Below are 25,742 nucleotides of genomic sequence, written 5' to 3'. Positions count from 1 at the left end.
GTACTGTATATTGCATATTAGTGCTAAGCGATAGCAAAAGGATAGTTCAGTGAAATGAGACAGAATTATGTGGCTGGCACTAGTGAAACTGAGATTAGACTCTGACACATGGTAATTATCATTTCCCTTCACGTGTCTCTGCTCTTTAGTTTATATCAGTAAAATCGGTGTAACACATCTGCACAAATTCAGAGGTGAGTTTAAGATGTAAATTACACCACCTCTCAGCCCTGTGTGGTCCACCTTGTGACAGTCTGTATCGTCCCTTAGACATATTGGGTGAAATCCTTGCCTCACTGAAGTCAATGGCAAAACTTCCATTGACTTCAGTGAGGCAAGGATTTCACCCAATATGTCTAAGGGACCATAAAGACTGTCAATGACTTCCATTGACTTCAATATGGCCAGGATTTCACACACAATTATTGATAGTGTTTGTACTGCAGTAGCACCCAGAGGATCAGGGCCCCACTGTGCTAAGCACATGTACAATAAAAACACATTCCTTACACCATTATTTAGGGACAGGTTGTGATGTGGCTGATGCACACTGGGTGGTACCTCACTCCCCAAATGGTTCTTTTGGCTTGTAGTGCTAATATAGTCTGGCTCCCAGATTAACACCCACTAAAAAACGTGTAGCTTTGACTCCTCCGCTGCCCTGCCAGAAACCATTTAATGCTGTCCAGAGACGCACTATCTTCCACACACATTGGCCGGGAACACCGACAGTCTGGGAGGGGAGCATGCCACGTACAGTGGTTGACTGAGTCTCCTCTGGCCCGAAGCCCAGGAAACCATAAGGCACACAGTTTGCCCTGGTTTAACTAAAGGTATGTTTTTAACCAATGTCATTGAACTAGTGCCAAGCCCTGTATGGACAGGCTTATACCAGTTTCCAGCTGGTTATATTGACTGAGCTCGTGCCTGGAAAGGTACTGACACAGGCTCAAGCCAGGTTTAAACCAATAAGTGCATCCACACAGGTCTCGGCACCAGTTTCACTAAATGGGCTTAAATACACACCTTTAATTAACTTGGTGCAATGTTGCGTGTAGATCAGGCCTAACCCAACGGCGTTGAGGACAGGACAGAGAATGGCTATAAGGGCTCAAGGTCATGCTGGTTTTCAAGCTGTCTCAAAATCTTGTCTTTGTGACATTATTAATTCCCACAGAAAACAACCAATAACATGAAACCTTTAGGTCTTGACCCTGCAACGTGTCAAGCGCCCTCAGCTCCCATTGATTATAATGCAAGCAAAGGGCATGCAGCACCCTCCCAGCATGCACAGCACCTCGGAGGCGTGCCCAGCGTCTTGTAGGATGGAGAACACACAGCTTGGGAAACAAACTGCAAACACCATGAACTCAGACCAGCTTGTCGTGTTTGTCTGCAGATTGGTGTTACCCGTAAACAGACAATACACTTACAACGTTTTTTTATTTCTGAGGCAACTTTTCACTAATCCTCCTTCTTCTCACATCTACTCAGGCAAACACATTCAGAAACACAGCGTATTGCATTTTAATCATCTCACCTGCAGAAGCCTTCATTGTCATATGCCAGGTTAGTCCCATCGTCAAATGCTGGTTTATTCCTGAAGTGTTTATTATTGTTGTTATTTCTGCCTTTAAAACCAAAATAAGCAGCTTGCATGTTTTCCAGTTCTTCACTTCTGAGCTGGTACCATAGCTGCATATCCCTGTAAACACAGCTTGGTTAAAATCTACAGCCAGGGCAGACATTGGTACAGTAGTTTAGCACCTATGATTCAGGAACAGATGACCTTAAAATCATCTCTCCTGAGGAAAGCTCTAACGCACAGGCTTAACTTTAAGCATGCACCTATAACCAGACTTAAGTATGTGCCTTCCTGAAGAGGGATGCTTTCTTCAACTGCAGCTCAAGATAGGATAAATCTTATTCTTGAAAATGTAACCCACTGTAATTGTACTTACTGTAAAAACACATCTGATTCTGGGCAATCCTTTATGGAACACTTAGGATTAGTTCAAAGAAACCTGTAGAAAGGTTGTTATTTTTATTCAAATCTATAGATTTTTAGAATAGTTTTCAGAGTCCAATTGATTTAATCCCTATTAAATTCCAGAGGACGTTCCCATAAGGAATGTAGTGCTTCCCGGGCCTGTTCAGTTTGGGTGTGACAGCAACCCATGCTTTCCCTCCTTGGTCCATGAGATACTTCCCTAAAGTTTAACTTCTAGTAAAAGCCACATAGGGTAGGATCCTGTGTCCCTTCACAGACAAACGCTCATTGACATCAAAGGGAGTTCAGCCTGTCTAAGAACAGCAGGATCTGGCCTTTTAAAAGTGTCACTGTTAAAAAATTGCTGGTACCTTATGGAAAAATGAAAACTGCTTTACTCTGAAAAATATCTGCAGTACCGTCAACTTCATGCATTCAAACAATAAATTAGACCTCAAAAATAATTATTTTTAAGCTGATATCATGAGATTAAAACAAACACATTTGGGGCTTGTTTTATTTACCCTCTGGTGTCTGACCCCTTAGGATACCACTCAGGTCACATTTTCAAGCTTTTCTCCACAACCACGAGGGTTAGAAATGGACTTTTCTTGGTTTTAAAGGAAACCTACGATTCTTACAACATCACATGACTCCAGAAGCTGGGGCTTTAAGGAAAAAGCCACATATCACAAGACTTGTGATTGAATTGTGAGAGTTGGCAACTCTGATTTTGTTTTGCTCAGCCCTTCTTTTTTCAGGATTCAATCCTGCTCCAACTGAAGAAAACGGGAGTGCTGCCCATTGACTTCAGTGGGAATAGGAGTGTGAGGAGCTAAGTTATCACTAAGGATGCTAGGATTTTCTGGGATCTTTGGCCTTTATTTCCTCTCCCCCAACCAGCCCCGAACCTCACTGTGCTAACTTGTATTCCCTCCGGGCATCCTAGCAGCCACTCTCTCCAGGACATGTCATTGCCACTTCAAGCTCAGAGAGAGGGAGGTTTCTGTCATGTGCCACCACCTGCTGTCCCCCCTGTGGGGCTAAGCCCCGCAATTTGCCCAATGTTCCCAGCTCCTTCCAGCCACTGGAGCAGAGGATGAGCTCAGGGCCTGAACTGAGAGCCCCCTTATGACAGCACAACAGAATGTCATTGGACCAGCCTGAATTCAGTTTACACACATATTTGGTGATATGGATTAAAAACAGTCAAAGGCAGGAGAGTAGCTAAACGTCTGGCTGGGGGAAAGGGGTGGCTGCAGGGGGAGTAGGTAGGCAATGGATGGAGAGGTGGTGGCAACAAACAGAGGATCCAAAAAAGGCAATCATGTTATATTGTGATGATGTACAGTAGCTAGACTTGGTCGAAAATTTTCCAGTGAAACGTTTTTCCATCAGAAAATGCCTATTTGTTGCAAATGAAACATTCCATGGGAACATGTTGATTCTGACAAAAACGTGTTTGGAAAAAAATTGAAAACAAGCATTTTGATAACGGCAAACTTCTCAAAACAAAAAGTTTTGATGTTTCATTTCAAAAGGACTTTTGGCTGAGAACTTGATTTTATTTTATTATAGTATAAACTGATGATATAATAAAAAAATGTTAAAAAGTCAAAATAAAAACAATACCTTGACTGACTCCCCCCCCCCAAAAATTATGTTTAGTGGGAAATTTCAAAAAATTCTTTGCTTTTGTTCTGATTTCAAACAAAACCAAATTTCAACACTGGCGAACTTCCCGCAGAATGGAAATTCCGGTTCCAGCACAGCTCTAGATGCAACTGTACATGGAGGAGCCTGGAGCCAGAGCTGGCCCCATCACCTTGCCCTTCGCTGGCCTCATCTGCCCCATATTGCTCCTTCTGGGTTTGAATCCAGCAAGGTGAGCAGCAGGAATGGCGGTGGAGACAGTGCAGAGCAGACACCACAATGGGACTTGGTGGACAGGAAGCTGGGCTCTGGGCAGGTGTGAAGGAGTCGGGAGGCCTCAGGCCTGAGTACCACTGAAGATGAATGCAGGTGTGGGAGTGGAATGTATGAGAGAGAGGAAAAGGGGATAGCACCATGATGTCAGCAGTGGCACAGATGCCAACATGCTCACTATCCTGGGCATAGTGGCAGAAGGTGAGATCTGTAATGAGCTAGAGCTGTATGCTCCCAAGAACAACAGGAAATCAGACAGTGCATAAGGCTCTATTTGATCATTCAGGCACTTTTCACACCCTGGGAAGTAGGAAAAGTGGATTCAAATCTCTGCCTGATTCAGAGGAGGAATTTGTGTGGTGAGTCCCTTAATCACCAGCCTATAGAGTCACTCTCTCTATCTGTGTAAATACTTGAATATTCTTCAGGCCAAAGAGGAACAGCTAGGGAAGACTGAGACTAGAATCGCCTAAGATCTTCAGCTGAGGAAAGGGAAATAGGAGTTCAAGTCCTTGCTCCAGAGTGAGGATCCAAAACTGGGTCTCCCGCATCCCAGGCGTGAGCCCCAACCACTTGGATAAAGGCTATAAAGACACAGACACACACACAGTTTGCCAGCCTGAAACAGATGTTTCTGATTTGTACACAAATTCCAAAGAGTTTCAGAACCAAGCCAAGTATTTTTTCGGTTTGCTGGCCAAGCTGGAAAAGTCAATTATTTGCCCAGCTTGAGCCATGAAGCAAACTCCTCTCTCTCACCAGCCCTCGTGGGTCACACCTGGGTCACCATTTTAGATCAACTTTCCAGATGGCGGGCATTTTGGTCGCTGACCCTCTGTGAGGTTAATTATCCCAGCAGAAAGAAAAGGAGTACTTGTGGCACCTTAGAGACTAACCAATTTATTTGAGCATGAGCTTTCGTGAGCTACAGCTCACTTCATCGGATGCATACCGTACATACCATACATACATACATATGGATGTATACCAGCAGACTGTACTAAGAAGTAAAGTTAGAGCAAAGGGACACAGATAGATAAAAGGAGAGGGAATAATACAGTCCATCCCATCAATGCAAGGACAGGAAGTATGGCCCAGTGGCTAGGACTTGGGTTCAACTCGTTCCTCCATCACAACTTCCTGTGTGACCCTGGGCAAGTCTCTGTGCTTCAGTTTCCCGCCTATAAAATAAGGATACTACTATTTTACAGGGGTGTTGTTAGGATGAATATGTTTAAAAAGATAAGGCGGCTCTCAAATACTATGGATATGGGGGCCATGTGAGTAAGATATGTGGCTCTTCCGTCTCTGATGGGTATCTTTGTCAGTTTCACAAGGCTTTCATTGTGGAATGAGACGTACCTTTCAGTTCTCCTCCTTTCATTTTTCTTAACGCACTTGATGAGACAACAGGTCAAAAAAGCCATAGACATCAGCAGGATGATGGCACAGCTCACAATGGAGGCAATCACTGCTACTTTAAATCCAAAAGCCTCATATTTCGATATGGCTGCAGCAAAGCAAATACAGAAACAGGTTTCCAAAATGAACACCTTATTAAATTTAGCGCTCTCATTTCCATTAAACTGTGCTGAAGTCTACCTGCTTCACACTCTTGCTAATAATAATGCAATGAAAACTTTCATGTTAGTATGCCCTAAGACATTCAGAGACATTTGGCTTCATTTCAAGCTAAGGATGTCTCAAAGGTGGACTATTAAAAAGTCTCTTATTTATAAGTTACTAATTAATTGTTCACAAGTAACTTTGCCAGCGCAATTAATCAAACACGATGCTGCCAGCATTGCAATAACAAAAAAGCACAACTTTGTCAGTATCTCAAATGCAAATGATGTACCGGAGGTTTTCTGAAATCAAATTTTAACAAGGACTAGAGCTGCAAAAACAAACACTGGAAAGGAAAGAAAAGATTTAAATTAGGCCCTTCTTAGGGGAACGATAGCTCTGTACAATGATATCTTAGGACTGAGAATGGGACAGATCATGGAAGCAGCAGTAAACATGCAGGGCTGGACATTGGGGATGTTGTAGGGGTGAGAAAGAAATATCCAAAGGAACGAAGAAGCAGGAGTAGTGTATAGCAAACTATGCCAGTCCAGTTTGAGCACTGATATCGTCTTCTTAAAGCTACTCCTACTTCTTACACTACCCTGACTGCAAGGTTAAGAATTGTTTCTGTTGAATTCCATAGATAGCTTTATACTTTCACAATCTTTAAAACTGAATGTTCTAATTTACTTACTATAATGGAAGCCTCCTAAATCAGATGTAAGTATGGCTCAATTGAAGTAGGAATTCCAGGTGCATGGCAACGTTATTCATCTATTAGGTTAACGTGAGACAAAGTCCCATGCTTCAAACTTGAGGTCTATTTTGAATTTCAAACACACTGAAGTTCACAGGCATTGAGATCCAGAGTTTTGCTTTGGGCCCATTTCTAGTTAAATTATTGTCGTGCGTGTAATAAATAAGGAACAGCACAGAGTGAAAGGCAGCTAATATTGTTGCCTTTCAAGCCCTATTTTTCAATATGATAGCTGCTCCATTCTACTACCCACAGGCAACAGAGTAATTTTACTTTACAAATATCTCCATGTTCTTTGCCGCATGATTCCTCCTGAAAACAATGGAATTAAATAATGCAATATACAGGTATTCTCATTGATCACATCTATACATTTTCCTGACAAACAGCAGCACATTTTGCAGCTATAGAGCCAAATTTATCCCTGGTGTAACTTTACTGAGGTCACTGATATTCGACCAGGCACAAATCTGGCTAAAAGTCTTTCCAGTATAGTTATTCATGATATCTGAATGTGCCCGGAGTGCTATTATAGCCAGTGACAATAGCAATGAATGAAATTCAACACGCCCTCTTCTTTCCACAGAGCTCTGGAATTAATCCCCGTTTCATGCCAAAGCTTCATAGGTTACCCAGGGCAAACAACTTGAGCGTAACCCAGAAGAGGTGTTGAGTAATTCTGGAAGAAGAATCCTTACGTTTGCATGAGGGAACTCCAGCAGTCCACTGTGTGCTGTCTCCCTTCCATAAGCAGGTTACGAGTCCCTGTCCCACAAGCAGGTGCTCAGCGGAGCACTGGAATGTTATCACCGTTCCGACGGCGGTGCCATCACCATGAATTATCTGTAGCGTGCCAAGCTGAGGGGGAAAGATTTGGCTACACTGCCCTGCAGATTTAAAAGAACAGAACAAAACAATGCAATGTTAGGGCCAAATCCCAGGTCCACGGAAGTTAAGGGGAGGTTTAATTTTTACTTGAAGAGGATCATGTTTTCACTCAGTATGAGGAAATGGTCAATAAGCAAACAAACTGAGAGACTTCTTTAAAGGTGAAACTCACCTCTCAGCCAAGCACCAACCAATAGGCTAAGCCTCACTTAAACCCTACATTGATAGCTGAAGTGGGATGGATGTAGGTGGTGCATAGACTGTGTTGACTTCCCACACATGGGTGAATTTCATCCTAAATCTTTTGTGAGGTTCTCTATTAAGGACGCTATATTCAAAAAACTATTTTATACTATATTATGCCTTTCTATCAAATTGCTTGCATTCAGATTTTCTTTTGAGGCCTTACTAGTGCCAATTTTGTTTTATTTGCGTGTCAAGAAAGATCTTAGTACCTCAGAGTTTTATGCTAGAATTGATTATCTCTGCTTTTTAAAAACATTTCTCTTTAACTCTGCCCTCTGTAATAACCTCTCCCTTCCCCCTCACTTTTCTCCTTGTACTAAAATCTTTAGTTCACAGTGTTCTCTCTGGAATAACTGAGTGGTAGGTGCTTTGGTGACCTATTTTGGCAGTTAGCTCTATATACTGATTGTTACTGCCATGAAATGCTTCATTTAGCATTTACTGTCCTACTCATTTTTAAATACAAATTAATTGCTCAGTCATTAAGAAAATATACAGCATTCTGATCCAGCTAAAAGACAACAAAATGGAGTGATTTTTCTAGTCTCGTATGTGTGGACTAACATAACCTGGATATCATCGTATGCATCCTTTCATTCATGTTTAGTAAACACCAGTATTTCTCTTTTTCAGCATTTTCACATCTGAGACTCTGATCCTTCCACTGATTCTCCCAAAAACTTCAGTGGGCATCCACACACACTCAGCAGCAGCTGCGCCACTGGTTGCAACACTGGGGTTTTAACTATTATCATAAAAATAATAAAGGAGGAGGGGAGTTGCTCTTGAACTGTTTATCAGAGAGCAGAGGTTTACAATTACTAAGAACTTTCTTCTTTTTATAACTATTTAGGAACTTTTAACAGGTTTACATGTTCATATCAAATCTGTTTTATTTTTATTTTTTAAAAACCCTCTTCCAGTCCCCATATATCTATATCTAGAGAAAGAGAGAGAGAGAGCGCACAAAACCCTGGTCTTATTAGACTTAATGAGAGTTTTGCCACTGAGTTCCAGGGGACCAGGATAGGGCCCTTCTTGGGACCTGATTCTTTTTTGGCTTACTTTGGAGCCTTTTCTTAAGGTCCAGCATTCAGCAACAGACTAAGATGTAATTAAATAGTAGATGCCAAATCCTGAATTCCATGGGAATGGCCCACACATGTGAAGAACTTGGCCCTGTGTTTAATTAATGTTGAGCTTCTGATATAAAAACAAAAGACAGGCTGTTCAAAGTTAGATATAACTACCTGCCCTCAATTTATGCCCTTTAAAAACAAACAAAACTAACAAAAGCCACAGTGACAATTACTGTTCCAATCTATTATTCAAATATGTAGTAAGGTCTTGATTTTAAAAACATGACACTTGAAACCTGTGCAGGGTTCTTTCTGTTTGCTACATTAGCTCTTTCAACCTTGTTGCAATAATTAGTATCAACAAGAGCAAAATATTTTCTAGAGAGATTTCCCCTGGATCCTCCCTCTCTTGCCCCAAATACCTGATCATTGGTGCCTGCCTGATGTGTGAATTATGCACCCTCTCTTTTTATTTAAAGCGACTACTGTGATTTTTTGAAAATGGGTTCAGAGTCTTCTCCTGAAAAGCAATTGTCACACCTGCAAAAATATAAATATCTGCTTCTGATAGTTTCAAGTTTCATGCTTTCATTTTTTAAAATGTCAGAACATAGAGTAGGTACTAGCCAATAAAGTGATCAGAGTTGACATCCGGTGACACTGATATCAGTGGAAAGTGCACAATGTAACTTTGAGCAAGATTTGGTACATAGTATCTCTCTTAAGCAGCATAAACTAGCCTTCATTAGAATCCCTCAGTACACTTGTCTATTGGCCTGAAAGCTCTAGCATCTTCATCCAATAACCATTGTCCAAAGAACAGATAATTTGCCATTTGATTCTTTCCTTCAAGATACATTTAAAATAATCTGTTGCCCTTCTTTGAATCATTAATACTCCTGCTTAATTTGTAATGAAAGGTGCCAGGGCTCAAGCAATTTTTTTACATGCATAACTACTGCAGCAAGCCTAGAGGTGCCAGGGCTATGAACTGCCAAGCCTAGAGGTGCCAGGGCTCAGCCCTGGCACAAATTAAGCACTGATTCCTGACCCGTGATATATGTAGAGTAATTAAATTTTCTGTGCTCCAATTACCTTTCTGGCATTCCTTCTTGAGTTGCGTATTTCAAACATTCCCTTCACTTGAGACTTTAAGACTGTCTAAGTCTTTCTCATCAGCTGATGTGCCACTAAGCCATGTGTATTTCTCTGGTGTGCCCCTGGGTCGTAGTAGCATTATGCCATCTCCTTAGGGAGTATTCCTGGACAGAGCGTACTTGTGAAAATGGCTTCTCTGGACAGTGGCCAGTAAAGAGCAAAGCTTAAAAGGTACAGTGGTTGAGTTTAAACAATATCCTAAAGTTCAGGTGCTGATCTGAAATGTAAACTATTCAAAAGCATCTGATGAAGTGGGTTTTAACCCACAGAAGCTTATGCCCAAATAAATGTGTTAGTCTCTAAGGTGCCACAAGGACGCCTTGTTGTTTTTATTCAGATCTCTGTGGTCTGAAAACTGAGATAGAAATCTTGTCAGATCGGCTCTTTGACAAAACACAGCTTTATTTTGCCCAGGCACCCTATCTTGTGGGATTTCAGAATGCTGAATTCAGGAAATGCAGAGGTTTTTGTTTTGTTGTTCTTTTGGGGGTTGTGGGGGGGGGGTTTTCAGAGCATTATCAAAATGCACAGATGGGTCTGGGTTTATTCCAATTTGAATTTGGGGATAACTTTCAGGTCAGTTCTTACTGAGAGATGGGCCAAAATCAAAACCCTGGATCAGAACATCCGTGAACAGTGACGGAAGTCCAGGTCTAAAGCTGAGCTTTGTGGCTCAGACTCATCTCCAATTTCATCTGAACTATTCCACTCATCCTTATTTTCTCCTCCTCTCCTATATGTTTTTTTCTCTCCTATGTGGATCTAATACCTGCTGATATTAACATGTAATCTTTTTACAGCCATTTCTTGCTGTGACTTTCCTGCCATTTTAACCTTACTCTTCTGTTTCTAAAAAGATGATCATTGCTGTATGTTTCCTGCCCTTTTATTTAGGTAAGCAGATGTTCTATAGCTTTATCCTTTGTATACTCCTCAGGCATGTTCATCTGACTAGATGCATTATCATTAAGAAGTTAAGTTTTATGTGTAGAATATTTGCTACTAAAATGCCTCCTGAAGTAAAACAATTGCTGGATAAACATTTGTGATAGCAAAGTTTGCATCTGGACCTAAAATTTCTGGACATGCAAGTGTCCAGATCTAGGGTTCTGGTATGTGTTTATATCTAGAAAATATGAGCTAAAACAGAACAAACGTTGTTCATGCACCTTCTGGTCTTTGCATCTCCCAGACAACTGAGGCTCAGTCCTGTGAGGAATTTGAGACTAATTTGTGGTCTGTACCATTTGTAAGCAGGTCATTGTGAGTACTCAAAATTCATGATGTCTTGGTTAGTTTTGATTGGTCACAAGGTATTATTGCTACTCCCTTAGCTGGTGAGTGCAACTTTTAGAATCTGGTTACCATTACAAATATGAGTTCAAAATTCACTATTTACATTTTCAAATATTAGTTTACTACAAATATTTGCAGTGAAGCAAGCAGAGTGGACACGTTCTTTTTAAAAATTCAAATGGAGTTTTGTTTGTTTGATTTAGTAAGGGGGATTAACCAAACTGCTTGACAAATCTTGCATAACATCTGCCTACACTGTGTATGGTTTTAGCATATGGTATCAGCTCTCATCTTTCAAAAATAGTAGCAATAATCACTCAATTTTAGAAGCAGCCTCAAGCCACAAAATTTGGATCCAGGTTTGAATTTTGAATGCCCTAATGTTCACAACATTTGGAATTTTGTGTCAGCTCTTCGGAGAGTGAGAGGTCATTTACAAACATTCATTTCTCTGTTTGAAGTCATGTTTAGAGCATTCTCAGGGTGTTCAGATCCTGCATTTTGGTTTAGGTATGGGGCCATTAAACTTGTTCAACAGTACAAAAGAATGGCATTATCCACAATAAATAAACAGATCACTTCACATGATCAACAGATCAACATCCCAGAATGAAAGCTATTGAAATGTGGCATAATCTGTAAACTTTAATTTACTCAAAGCAGGTTTTTTTCAGAAGTAGACAAGCATATAATTTCCAGACACTGAAAAATAAATAATATGAAATGGTTAAAAACAAACAAACAAACAAAAAAACGAAGATAAAATAATACAAAAATTCCTCCCATGGCTTGGTAAGATTATCTGTATAGCAGTATCAATTTGTCAGAGATAGTTACCAAGCACACTTTGGATTTTTATTTTACTGATAAGAGAAAAAACTTGAAATGGCACTGTATTATACAGAAAAATAGAAGAAACAGCAGACAAAAAGCTAATCCTTTGAAAAGGCACAAGTTGATCATTGCTGACCAGTGATTCAGAAGTAGGAAGATCCTTGGCTTTCTCATTATCCCTATTAATCATGTAAACCTAGCTGTGCCATTTCTTATTGCTTGACTTTTCATGAAACTAAGACATAACGCAATAGCCAGATGCCAGTAAGAACTAGAACCCCGGCTCACTAAACCATTACGCCAGTAAATAGGCTGATACTATTCCTGCAGGCAAACGTTTCAACAAAATGCATTCTGAAAATTTATATCCTGAAGTCACAAACACCTACTGACCCTCCATGAGGCCCTCAGAGAAGAAGAGAGTGGCGATATCCCACATATAGGCAGCACTCATGACAGTATTTTCCCTTTACCTCATGATAGCAGCCAAAGACCCCCCATGAGGGTTGGGGTCCCATTGCACTTGGCACTGCACCCATACATGGGAACTCGGTCCCTGCTCTCAAGAGCTTACATTCTAACTCAGGCACTTACACAGCTTTTCAGGAAATCAGTGTTAAACATGACACCTACAAAGCTATAAAATTAACAGGAAAGTTTGGCCATTCAGGACTTGCACCAGTGGAGAGCACTTTAAGAGCTTCTGAGCTGTGCTATAGCCATCTAGAAGCATGTTGCCTGTCAAGTCTTGTTATTGCTTAATTATATAATAATGACTTGCTCCAACAGTTTCTAATAAAAGCACGTCAGCAATCTCGACAGCTGAATGGCCCGGCATTTCTTGCCTATGATATGGTTTTGTACGTGTCATGTTTAAAACTAAGTACCTGAAAAGCAATAAAGAAAAGTAGCAGCGCATTCAATAGAGTGGGCAAGGGTTGATAATGGCTCAAAGCCAACAATACTACACAAATATTTGTGAAATCATTTCCTTAGCTTGAGCTCTACATTCGATGACATGAACACATTCTGATTTTAAGCAAATGCTTGAATATGCACAGGTTTACATGACAGAGAAGCAGAGTAGTCCAGGGAATGGGGCACTGAAAGGATAGGACAACTGGGTTCCATGCCTGGCCTTGCCACTGACCAGCTGTGTGACCTTAGGCAAGTCACTTCATCTCTCAGTGACTCCATTTCTACCACCCTTTGTCTTGTCTATATTAGCCCTGATCCTGCAACATGTAAGCTGCAGATTCTATAGGCCAGGCTCCCTTGTCAGACTACATCTCCCATGGTGCACCATGGCCAGGCCTCTCCTCACTAGGAGGGGAGACTGCGGTGCATCATGAGAAATGTGGTCAAACCAAGGAGCCCAGCCTGTAGAGGAGAATAGGAGCATGACGCATCTGAACTACAACTCCCATTAGGCACCATGGCAATATTTCCAAACCAAAATATTTCAGTTTCTGGACTAAATATTTTAGTTTTCAATTTTTCTCTGAAAAGCTGCCATTGTTGCCAGGAAAAAAAATCCATTTTCCAACCAGCTGTAATTGTTAGGCCAGTGTTGAGCACTCCTGAAAATCCCACCTTTAAAATTTGTTCTATCACTGACATTCTTTGACAGGGTTAACTGGCACAGTGAATAGGTGGGAAGCTGTAGTCCTGATATATCTTGATTTTAGTAAGGCTTTTGACACCATCTCACGTGATATTTTCAGAAACATATTAGGAAACTTAGGTCTAGATCAGGGGTAGGCAAACTTTTTGGCCTGAGGGCCCCATCTGGGTATGGAAATTGTATGGCAGGCCATGAATGCTCATGAAATTGGGGGTTGGGGTGTGGGCTCTGGGCTGGGGCTAGAGATGAGGATTTGGGGCTGCAGGGGGGTGCCCCAGGCTGGGACCGAGGAATTTGGAGGGCGGGAGAGGGATCAGGGCTGGGGCAGGGAGCTGGGGCCTAGGAGAAGGTCAGGGGTGCAGGCTCCAGGCAGCGCTTCCCTCAGGCAGCTCTTGGAAGTAGCAGCATGTCCTCCCTCCAGCTTCTATGCAGAGGCATGGCCAGGCAGCTCTGTGTGTTGCCCCATCTGCAGGCGCTGCCCCTGCAGCTCCCATTGGCCAAGGTTCCCGGCCAATGGGAGCTGTGAGGGCTGTGCTTGGGGCAGGGGGGGCAGCGTGTGGAGCCCCCTGACTGCCCCTATGCTTAGGAGCCAGAGGAGGGACATGCCGCTGCTTCTGGGAGCGTGCAGAGCCACAGAACTCATGGAGCAGGGCCAACCCCAATCCTGCTCCCCAGCCAGAGCCTGAGGGCTGCATTAAAATGTCTGAAGGGCTGGATGTGGCCCCTAGGCCATAGTTTGCCCACCCCTGGTCTAGATGAAATTACTATAAGGTGTGTGGCAAAACTGGCTAAGAAACCATACTCAAAGAGTAGTTATCAATGGTTTGCTGTCAAACTGGGGTATGTATCTAGTGGGCTCCCAGAGGGGTCTGTCCTTTGTCCAGTTCTATTGAATATTTTAAATAATGACTTGGAAAATTGAACATGTTTATAAAATTTGTGGATGACACCAAGTGGGGAGGGGTTGCAAGCACTTTGGAGGACAGGATTAGAATTCAAAATAACCTTGACAAACTGGAGAATTGGTCTGAAATCAACAAGATGAAATTCAATAAAGTACAAAATACTGCACTCAGGAAAAAAAATCAAATGCACAGCTACAAAATGGGGAATAACTGACTATATAGTAGTACTGCTGAAAAAGATCTGGGGTTACAGTGGATCACAAACTGAATATGAATCAATGATGTGATGCAGTTGTGAAAAAGCTAATATCATCCTAAGGTGTATTAACAGGAGTGTCATATATAAGACCCAGGAGGTAACTGTCCTTTTCTACTTGGCACTGATGAGACCTCAGTTGGAGTACTGTGTCCAGTTCTCGGTGCCACACTTTAGAAAAGATGTGGATAACTTGGAGAGAGTCCAGAGGAAAGCAATCAATTGATAAAAGGTCAGAAAACCAGACCTGTGACGAAAGGTTAAAAAAAAACCTGGGGATGTTTAGTCTTGAGAAAAGAAGACTGAGAGGGACCAGATAACTCTTTTCAAATATGTTAAGGACTGTTACAAAGACTATGATCAATTGTTCTCTGCATCCACTGACGGTAGTACAAAAACTGTAAAGGGCTTAATTTGCAGCAAGGGAGATTTAGATTAGATATTAAGAAAAAACTTTTAACTAGAAGGATAATTAAACTCTGGAATAGGCTTCCAAGGGAGGTTTTGGAATCCCCATCATTAGAGGTTTTAAGAACAGGCTAGACAAACACCTGTCATGAACAGTCTAGGTATACTTGGTCCTGCCTCAGCATGGGAAGCTGTACTGGATGACCTCTCAATGTCCCTTCCCATTCTACATTTCGATGATTCTATATCCTGCAGTTCTCCCTTTTTGCATTGCCTGAAGGGTATATTAATCCACAAGAAGTCCAAACTATACATCACGAAAAATGCTGGATGGGTTTGACTGACAATATATGTGATTCTCCCTACTTTGAATATGAGGAATATGTCAAATCTGTGTAAGCTGATTCTTCCTCATGTCTCTTAGATTACTTTTTTTAAAGTGGATTTGCTCTGGTCACTGTACCGCACTCCACGATTGATTTTCCCCCCAGTTTACATCAAAGCAAAGTTATTCTGGTCCATAAATCTCACTTTGAGATCTAATGAAGAGAGATGGAGTGAGTATTTTTTCTAATAAAGAACTAATTGATAAAAATAATCAAATGAAAAACAAGATATTTAAAGAGGTCTCTGGTAAAGTAAATGCCAAGTTTTTTTCTGCACTTTATTAGTACATTTACCAACAGTATTAAAACCATAAGCTACAATACCTCAGAGAAGTAAATGTATGACTTCATTAGCCAGCATGGAAATGCTTCATCAACCTAGAAGCATTCATTTACTTACCTCTTCACTGCTATTTCTCTGTTTAAAAATATAATCAGCTGTGGAATTCACCAGAATTATGCCTGTAAGCAAACCATTCACAAATAAAAATTACTCGTGAAAGTGATGTCAACTGTTGTTTTTGTGACTAACTTATTTAGTAAATGGATCAATTATTTCTGTAGTGACTCTGTCTTCCCCTTTTGCCTCTGGGTATCATTTAATCCTGTAATTGATTTCTGATCACTCCATTCCATTATAAAGGACATAAGGTAAGAAATAACATACGTGCTCTACTAAATATACAACCTGAGTCTTAGTCTCCAAAATGGAGAGCTTAAACAGGATAAAATTAAGAGTATTTTAAAACAGGAGTATTACTGGCTCTCTCGTCAGAATTTTAACAAACTCAATCTATCAAATACTGTAAAGCACACACAATGACCAGGCAAACAGGCATGCCACCTAACAGAACAAAACCAGCACACAATAAATAAACCATTCTGGACAGGTTGGGCCAGTCCTGCAGTCCTTTCTAGGCAATGTAGGATCAAGTTTTAGATGCTACTTTGAAAGCCCAATCGGGATTGATTTTTGTGTCACTGACAAGAGCATTATCAATGTTTACAAAAAAGAAAAACACATATAACTGTTTCTAAAATACCACATGCTGCCAAAGAGGGGCCTGAACCAACTCCCTGGCTCTGAACACCTGTGAACTTTGGAGAGGTTTTGGATCTGGCTTCACTAGCTGGCATCTATCTTTATAAAAGATATGAAACAAAACCACTCATGCAAACAGTGAAACTATGGATCTATATCTGGGCAACACCAAATCTAGTTTGGATCTGGAATTTGCAGCTCAGGTACATCACTCAATACAACTTCCTTTCTCACCAAGGAATAATAAAAATGGAGGAGAGAAAAAAGGGTAATTCTTTCTGCTGGGCCAACTTCCCTTTGGCCCTTTTTTTATGGCCCCCTAGTTCATCATTTCATCTTTTTCCATTGAATAAAGGTACAAAGATCTTAGTGAACAACCATAAAAAGGTAACCAAATGTAATCAAATTACTCACTGCTCTCTTAAATATTCTACATAGCATCCTTTCATCTGCAGCTGATCTTGACACTCACATCATCTGCTCTGACACTAAAGTCATTGTGTCACATTAGCATTGCTTCAGGATCACCCTGTCTCTTCTTAACCAGATTTTGTGAGGCCGGGAAATAGCCTCTCTGGCAGCAATTTCATTTATTAGACAGAAAGCTGGTGAAGTCTGTAGCTTTATACCTAAAATATTTTCAGCTTCCATCATTATTTTTTCCCAGTGCTCATGAATAACATTTAATTCATTAAACATGTGCAGCCAACCACAGGATTTTTGCAGACAGTCCAAAATGATAGGTTAACCAGCAGCCATATTTTGTAATTGAAACAATGACAACAGGAAATGTTAAAATTTTCCCTTATCCATAAGAAATTTCATGTACTATCTTGGGATAATGTTCAAAACGTCTTGGGTCATCATACAAGAGCTGCATGAAAACTGTCACCAAAAGAAGCCACATCTATAGTACATTTGTGATTGTTTCATGACAATTCAGATTTTGTCTCCAGTTTAACATCTTGCTGACATGTAGATCAAATCTCCACGGAGGGAAAAAAAAAGCTCTTCATAGTGATTCTGTCTTTTGTGACTCTCTCATAAGGCCTATATAAGAGCCTCGGGTATAATAGAACTAGTAATCTTTTATGAGGTCAAAACCTTTAAATCACATTGCTCTATCTTATAAAGAGAGAAGGCTATGAATAGCATAGGCGTGAACATTCCTTTTATTAATTGTTAAATATCAACTCTTTGTGTGGTGCTTTACCAGCCACAAAAATTAAGGCAGTCCCTGCCCAAAATGATGACCACATGAAACAAAAAGGCAAGTGCTCAAAATGGAGATAGGAGCTATTGTTGGAAGACATCAAACAGAAAATTGCATATGCATCGCTGATTGGCAAAAAGCTTTCAGGAGCCAGCCCACGCCAGTCCACGTGGTAGAACACAATGGTTCGAGCTAGTCAAAACATTTTTGCAAAATGGTTTTTCATTGAAAGATGTGGCTTTGCTGAAGCCAAAACATTTTGTGGTGGTGTATCGATTTTTGGATAGGAACAGGAAGGTTTCTGAGGTCCCAGGTGGACTCTGGTTACTAAGAGAGGAGAGACCCAGACTGAAATTCTGACTATTCAAATCTGAAAACAGGATGTTTCAAGACAATTCTGTTTTAGGGAAATGTTTGAACGCTTTTGGTTTTGTATGAAATCAAATTCCAAAACCTCGAAAACTGTTATGAAGTAGAATTGTTCTCCAGCTCTAATAACAATACAGTGTCAGCAATGGGGCAAGACCAGTTTGCTGTGAAAGCTATCAGGCTTTGCTTTTCACTCCACAGCTACTCAAACCCTCTAAGGGGCACCACAAAATGTTTGTGGCGGGGGTGGGGGAGGTGCTGGAAAAGGGCAGGAGGTTTGGGGGGTTTTTTTTGTTTTTTTTTTTGCAAAACAGGTAAAAAGGAGATCTCCTTCCCTGTTCCCCATCCTTGGGCCCAGTGGTAAGAATTTTTCATATGGCTCTGATAGTGAAGATTTATTAACACTTATTTGATCACCAGGGCAATTTACAGAGCAGGCTGCCAATGGGGATGGTAGCAGGATATGTGCTGCAGATAGTTAATGTATTAACATATATTAGAACCTATAATGTTGGGGCAGATTTTTATTTTATTTTACTTATGTGAATTGCCGCCCACGTTATAGCAGCTTTATAAATTCTATGAAATTCTGTAAAATTGGCAAACCTTTCCAGTATCCTTATGAACGTTTTGCAAAGACAAAACTATAATTTTTTACCCATATTTAGCTATCCCTCTGAATGCCTCAGTAAATTAATCTTTGACCAGTTTTACTGTCTCTGAAAACAAACCAGCAACATAATCTGGAAGTCCCCCACCCCTTTTTTAATAGTTAAAAAATATAAACAATCTGTTTCTATCAGTAGCTGAACATTACAGTATGTCCAAAGAAGGTCAGAAAAGATGTAGTTTTCTGTTTTTGCTTCAGATAGAGATTGCCTTAATAAATTACCCAGGGTTTCAAACCCAGCATGGCTTACTGAGATAAACTACTAAATATGCACAGGTGGGTTGGTCCAGCAGATATCTGATCAGAAAATGCTGTTTTAAAAAAGCTGCTCTATTCATCAGTCTTCCTTATATTGCACTGTATCATGCTGTGTTAGCCCAAAACACAGTAACGCAGCCCCATAAACTAGACCTGGCCTGTAGAAAGTGTCTGGCTGAAAGAAGAAAAGGCTTTAATTGTAAACCAAGCACAATATTATCCATAATACTCTTGAGTATATTACACAGACCCACACATATATATAATTGATGTGCCCTGCTAATCCTCTAGGGATAAAGCAGTGGGAGCGATGAGCTGATCAGATATGAGGGACTGAGGATTTAAGGTACGCAGTAGCCCTGGGGGAGAGGCAGAAGAACAGAAAACAGTTATCTGAGCACACATGATGGAGAAATGAATAAAAAATATGTTACTATAACAATATCAGGATGTTTGCCATGTTTTCATTGGCTTCAATGGTTCATTTAATTTGCAGTGTAAGTGGAGGGATTCAAATGCTGCCTGCAAAAGCTCTCTGATGAGGAAGAAAAGAGAGCCTGATCCTAAACCCAGAACAGACTATTATTCACCGGGATTCTTTGTAGTACATATATATGAGGAGACAGATTCACTTGCCTGCTCTGTTACCTTTATAAAGGGAATGGAGATCCAGCTAGCACAGAGTCAGAGTAGCTGCCTCCGAGGCCTCACTCCCAACAGGCTTAATTGCAGGATCCTGTTGTGGGCAGGGAAGGGTAGTCCCCAGCTGATGACCCCCTTCCTTACAACTGAACTGAGCACGGTAGAGAACCTGGCTTCAGAGCTTTAATCTGCATTTGACATATTATGAGTCAGACCCCCGGCTGGTATAAAACAGTGTAGCTAGACTGGATTTCAATGAAGCAACACCAGTATACATCAGCTGGGAATTTGGCCCAATAGAGAGTGGCAGGTCTAGACTATCTGGTGTGGTACATTAAAAAGGCGTGTAAAATACATATATTCAGGAATTAACACAACACATCAAACCAGATGTCTATCCTGCCTCTGACTGCGGTCTTTCCCTTTTACCTCAGGATTGCCAGTCTTTTGCTCACAACTTGTGTGCAAAGCAGAAAGTTCCCAGCCGAGTGGGCCCTATAAGGAAAATTCTGCAGCCCACACTCTCCTGGGTCAAAAACTGCCTAGTGGAATGGAGTGGGAAGAGATATCAGGGAACTGGTTACAGCTCCCTAATTCTCAAACTGCTCTGGCCCCAACATAAGTTAAAATAGCCTAGGGGCTGTGCCAACACACACTAACAGGCTCCAGGCCCCAGTTGAGAATTAACAGAGTCAGTGCTGACAGGCTATACCCTGCCCCCAACATGCTCCCTCCCATCCACTACACTGGGAGGAGGGGCAGTTGGTGCATGAACTGGTTAAACCACTTTATACCATCTGATAGCTCCCCTAAACTGGGGTGATTCTCAGCTGTCCAGTTAGAGTCAGGCAAGTCCACGTTAAGCCACCTGAGTTGTGCAAAGAGGCAGGCTCAAGGGTTGAGAATTTTGCCTGTATCTTCTCTCCCATGCTGGATACTGGCCTGTGCATGGTTCCTTTTGCTTTTGAACAATGAAGGCTGTTCTTTAACTGGTTTTCTGTTTTAGGCTGCTAGGTGTGTACTAAAGAACTGTGACCTAGCATTCGCAATTGTCAGCGAATAATTGATTTTTTTGAAGAAACCAGTGTTAATTAGCAATAACATGTAATTTATTTTGGTGATAGAAATCACTCATGTATTGAGAACCTAACCAAACAGACCGATTTAACAATCTTCTCTGCAGTCTTATGACTATGTAAATTTTTTCACTGCTGAGGTCAGACTTCAGGATTCCAGATCCTTTTCACGGTGGAGGGTGTGTGTGTAGCTAGATAGATACAGATGTGGTGAGCATGCATGTGCACGTGTGTTAGTAGGAAAATAATACTGTTAAATGGCACAGAATTAAGCATGTGCAAGGGTTTAAAAGCAAACAGCAACTTGAGCTAAAAGCCATAGAGGATGAATGTTTTATCTTTACAAGATCTGCTTATGGACTTGATTCTGCAAGGTGCTGAGTACCTTTGGTTTTAGCAGGAATTGTAGGTGCTCAGCATCTTGCAGGACTGGATCGTGTAATAAGAATTAATGGATCCCAAGAGATATCTCTCCAAACCTGAGAAGCAAAGCCACAAATGCTTCACAGTACAATCCAATAAATGCAGGTTTTGGCTTCCCTGATCATGAGGATTAGTGAAAGATGACAGGAACTGAAAGCGGCTTACTGTTTTTTACTACTGTCATGAGAAGGAAAAGCAAAGTGAACCATTGTAGATTAGTTGTCATAAAGCTGCTAGCATCCTGAGCTACTGTACCAAAGCAGAGCTGTCCCTTGCCTTTTCTTGCAGAATGCGTATTTCAGATACTGAAGACCTGCATCCCTCCCAACTGTTCTTCCCCTTATGATTTGTTTAATTAATTTACTGTTGACTTTAAGAGTGTCATACAATGGCCTGCGAGTCTGTGTGTTTAGACAGAAGAATACAATAGGATATTCTACCATTCTCTTTTAAAATGGCAGTCAAGTATTAGTCCATATCCAGGAAATGACAATAACAAGCCAAATAGTGCAATCCTTACTCACTTAGGCCCAGATTTTTAAAGGTATTCAGGCACTGCTGCACTCAACATTGCAACATTGCAACTCCTGATTTAGGAACCTAAATCCCATCAACAGCCAACGGGATTTTGGCTAAGTCCCTAAACGCTTTTTAGTAATGAAATTTAAGCTCCTGAATCAGTTAGGCATTGCAATGCTGAACTCAGCAACTCCAAAATACCTTTAAAAATCTGGGCCTTTAGCAAAACTACCACTGACTTGTATCAAAAATTTGTCTGCACAATGGGAGTTTTGTTTATTTGCCCCCAATAGCGAATGCACCTTGCTATCTTTTTGCGAATGGTTCTGCATTTTGTAGCTTATGTGTTTAAAAATATCTGTCATCTAACAAAAAGCAGCAAACAAAAGAAGGGAAGCATGGAAGGTACAACAGTATTCCAGCAAGACTGTAAATCGTTTCAGCCTTATTCTTATTTCTTGATAAAGTCAATACTGATCTGTAAAATAACGGTTGCTTATCAGCTACTGCAGCTGAGAAAAAACATGTCAGTTTCCATGCTGAAATTAGCTTGGGAGTGAATGGGTTCTACTGAAATAATTTATCCCAAATATTAAGAGCTGAATCTTGTGCTCCTTAGTCTATATGGAAAATAATGGGAGTCTTGCCTGAGGAAGGTGAGCAGAAATTAACACTAGATACTTAACCAAAAGCATCCAGTTCTCTTTGATTTAGCTCTTAGGCTAGAAATCTTGTGATGTTGGGCTCTCTCTTGGAATTTCAGGACTTTCCCAGTTCTGACAGGATGGGAACAGCCAAATCAATTGTTTTTTGGTGTTTTATCTTCCTGGTGACACCAAAACCAGGAAGTATACAGCTATGTGACTTCAGATTTTTAAAATCTCGAAGTTTCAATCCAAACCAATTGGTCCATCCTTAGCTGAAACTCAGAAGTCGAGATGTAGTTCACCTGTATAATCTGAGTAATTTAAAACTAAATTTAAAACTAAACCAGACTAAAGCACTGGCTAATATACTGCAGGGAACAATCTTGCATTGGCAGAGACGGGACTGGATGACCTAATAAATCTTGTCCACCTCTGTTTTATGCTGTTCTAGGATTTTATGGCATATACAAAAATTGTAATAATTTTACGTGTCACATAGGAGATAAACCCACATCCTTATCAGCTGAAATACTGTTACCTTTACTTCTTTATCTTATATAATCAAAGATTTTACGTTGATCTCAATAGTAAAAAATGGAAGAAACTACCAGCCATATATTCCAAGTTGTCTCACATTTTGGCCAGTGGAAATAGAAGTTAAGAAGAAACCTGGAGTCTTTTTCTCCCCAAGTCTACAAACTCAAATACATCATCCGATCACAGGAAAATAGCAAAGAGCCTCTTGCCAGTCTTTGTACAGAGCAGAGCTGTTCATGGCTTTGAAGAACAAGCTTACCTTTGGTCTTCCGGGACAAAGGAAGAGTGACCATAAAATCTCTGTGCACATGTTCTCTTGGCTTCTAAGGTACCAACATACTTCAACACCTGCCTGCAATTCTATCAAAAAGCTCTGAAGTCTCTTCCTTGGGGTGCTGCCACACTAACCTCCAACATGAAATGGTTCCATGCAGAAGATCCACAAAATAGCTACAAACTCCAAATCAGGGAATGATCTGGTGAAACACACGAGGAGTCAGGGCAAAGCCTAAGTACAGCTGTGCATACCCCACACCGGAAAAACAAAGGGCCAGATCCTCAGCTGCACTAGTGCTGTGCATAGCACAGCAGGGGTGATAAGAAACCACCATTATGTCTCCCTCCACCCCGTACCTATGCGATCAGCCCAAGGTGTAGCTTACAGCAGCCTCAGGGCTGCTCTGGGCTGTGTTTGGCTGCAAAAGACCTCAACGGGCTATTCAAGCAGCTGAGGGGGCAACAGAACAGAGGAGCACTCTGACCAAGCTCCCTTTCCCAACCCTGGCATGCCACCCACATTAGGGACCACAAACTGGGGGCAGAGCAGTTACATTGGCTCCTTCCACTAGGAGGTTCCCCAGGTAGCCAGTTTTATCAGCATTCCAGATGCTTTTTCAGAGCAGTGCAAAGGAACTGGGGAGGCATCGGAGGAGAGGACAGTGAATATCTGCCCACCAGTATACATGCTAACAATAAGTTTACGCTGCTCCAAGTAGCATTAACTTGTTCCTGGCAAAAATTCAGAGAGTGATATGGAAAAAGTAAATGTGTTTGTGGATGTTTAATCACACAAGCACTGGGGCCAGGGAAAGATGTCATCTCAGCTTTGGCAAAGGTACCTGGAACAGTCTCCCTCACCTTTTCACACACTAGGCCCTTTATTGCAGACTCTTCCTTCCATAGATATGTCTAGTAGTGCAGTGCTCTGCATCTTCCCCAGCATGGTTTTTGCAATACTTTGATCTCTTTGGTGTGTGGCTCTAGCCATGCCTGCTGCTAGTAATACACATTTTTTCTTGTGACTGAATGGTATAATACATACTAACGTACATAGCTCAGGTTTAAAGTACCTTTTTGAGGATCTTAGCCCACTGCGCAACATTTTATCACAAAGGAGAACGTAGGACACGCTGCTGGAGTCTATTTTCGGTCAAGGTGAGAAAATGTGCCAGAAAAACCTACACTCAGAAACCTGGGGAGGTAGCATCATAGAAAGTGGAGCATGTTTGAACTTCACTGCTGGGAATTTTGAGGAGCTGTAACTCCCTTTGAGTTAAAAATCTTTTTAAAGAAGTTAGACTGTGTAGATGAACATCTTTTAACTTTTCTTTAGCCTTTTCTCATTAACATATTAATGCAAACAGACACTTTACATCACTTTTCTCATGGACGGCAAAAGGGATGCCTGAGGGAGTTTGTCTACATAGATCATTATCACCAGCTTCTCATTTGTGGTCTGGAAGTTTACAATGAAGACACGCCACTTGTGCAATATGAAAAATGATCACCAGTACTATGAAAGAGGAAAAAAAATCTTGCACAGTACAACAGTTGGCCTGGGGGAAACTCAGTTTGTCACCAGAACTCTGCATATATAATTTCTCCTACAAATATCCCCACATAAATAATGTGGTCTCATTTTAAATTAAGTGTCTCACAGAAAGATATAATTTAGAATTATATGACAACTAGTCCATGACAACTAACTTTTGGTTGACTATCCAAACCACTAGTGCAGATTTAAAGACTGTGTCAGAGTCAGCTAATTCAATGAATATTTTTATGACAATGAATTGGTATTTAACTATGATGAAATTCATGCGGAAAAGGGAACGGAACGGTTCAGTAGCCCCAGACCCTGGCCCAGGGGATAGATTTCACCTCACCAACTTTTACACACACATACTCGCACATGCATACATGTGCACATGGACACACACAGAGTTTGCTAGCCTGAAACAGACATTAATTACAGCAACAAAATGTATTACTGTCAACACAGGTATTCTACATTAATAAACATAAATTGTTGTTTAAAACATTTACTGAGGCCTGCCATAAGTGCAATAAGATGGGCTGGTTTGATAGCCTACAGGTAAGTGCTATATGCTACCAAGCAATTAAATTAATTCAAGGCCAGATTCGCCCTGGTGGAACCAGATTTCTGGGGTGAAATCCAGGCTCAGTGAAGTCAATGGGAGTTTTGCCATTGATTTCAGGGGGTTCAGGATTTCACCCATGGGCCACACTGGCACAAGGTCTGAGCCACCAATGGACAAGTCACCAACAAGCCATGTTTCAGTTGTGGGCCCAAAGCAAAGCCCCAAAACTGACCTGACACTCTAGGGGAAGGGAGCAGAGCCAGACAATTTTGCAAAAGTCAATGAGCATAAATGCAGAGCAATACAATCTGTGTTTACACATAGCTCTTAATTCTCAATACATGTTTCCTAGAACTTGGTTATTTTTCATATGAATGGTTCTAATAAATCTAATGGATGGTTAAACGTATGTAGTAGACATAATGTAAAGCATTACCAAAAAATGCTGGACTGAATGTGTCTGATCATTTCTATCAGTATGCTAAAATCAGATCATCAATATAGCCTGTTAGAACCACACAAGCAAATTAAATCAGTGCAGCGTGGCATTCTTGAGGACAAGCTGAATTGTGAACAGAAAGGACGGGATTTCCAAGAGCCCTCAGCACTTGGCTAACTCTGCTCCCATTAAAGTCAATGGTAA

At 41.0% G+C, this 25,742-nt stretch overlaps 1 protein-coding gene across 2 annotated transcripts in view; it reads right to left on the bottom strand.

Moving 5' to 3' along the window:
* Positions 1-25,742, bottom strand: part of SUSD3 (sushi domain containing 3) — a 52,382-nt gene that overhangs the window by 23,965 nt on the left and 2,675 nt on the right. For both annotated transcript variants that reach the window (XM_084634730.1, XM_084634731.1), the window contains exons 2-4: positions 6,941-7,129; positions 5,279-5,426; positions 1,541-1,705 (exon numbers count right to left, since the gene is read on the bottom strand). In XM_084634730.1, coding sequence (XP_084490856.1) covers positions 1,541-1,705; positions 5,279-5,426; positions 6,941-7,129 — 502 coding nt within the window. The remainder of the gene's footprint in view (positions 1-1,540; positions 1,706-5,278; positions 5,427-6,940; positions 7,130-25,742) is intronic.

The sequence above is a fragment of the Lepidochelys olivacea genome, assembly GCF_965140295.1.
Source record: "Lepidochelys olivacea isolate rLepOli2 genome assembly, chromosome: 7".
NCBI classification, from domain to species: Eukaryota; Metazoa; Chordata; order Testudines; family Cheloniidae; genus Lepidochelys; species Lepidochelys olivacea.
The sequence above is the reverse complement of the archived record's forward strand: the minus strand, read 5'-3'. Positions and strand labels throughout refer to the sequence as shown.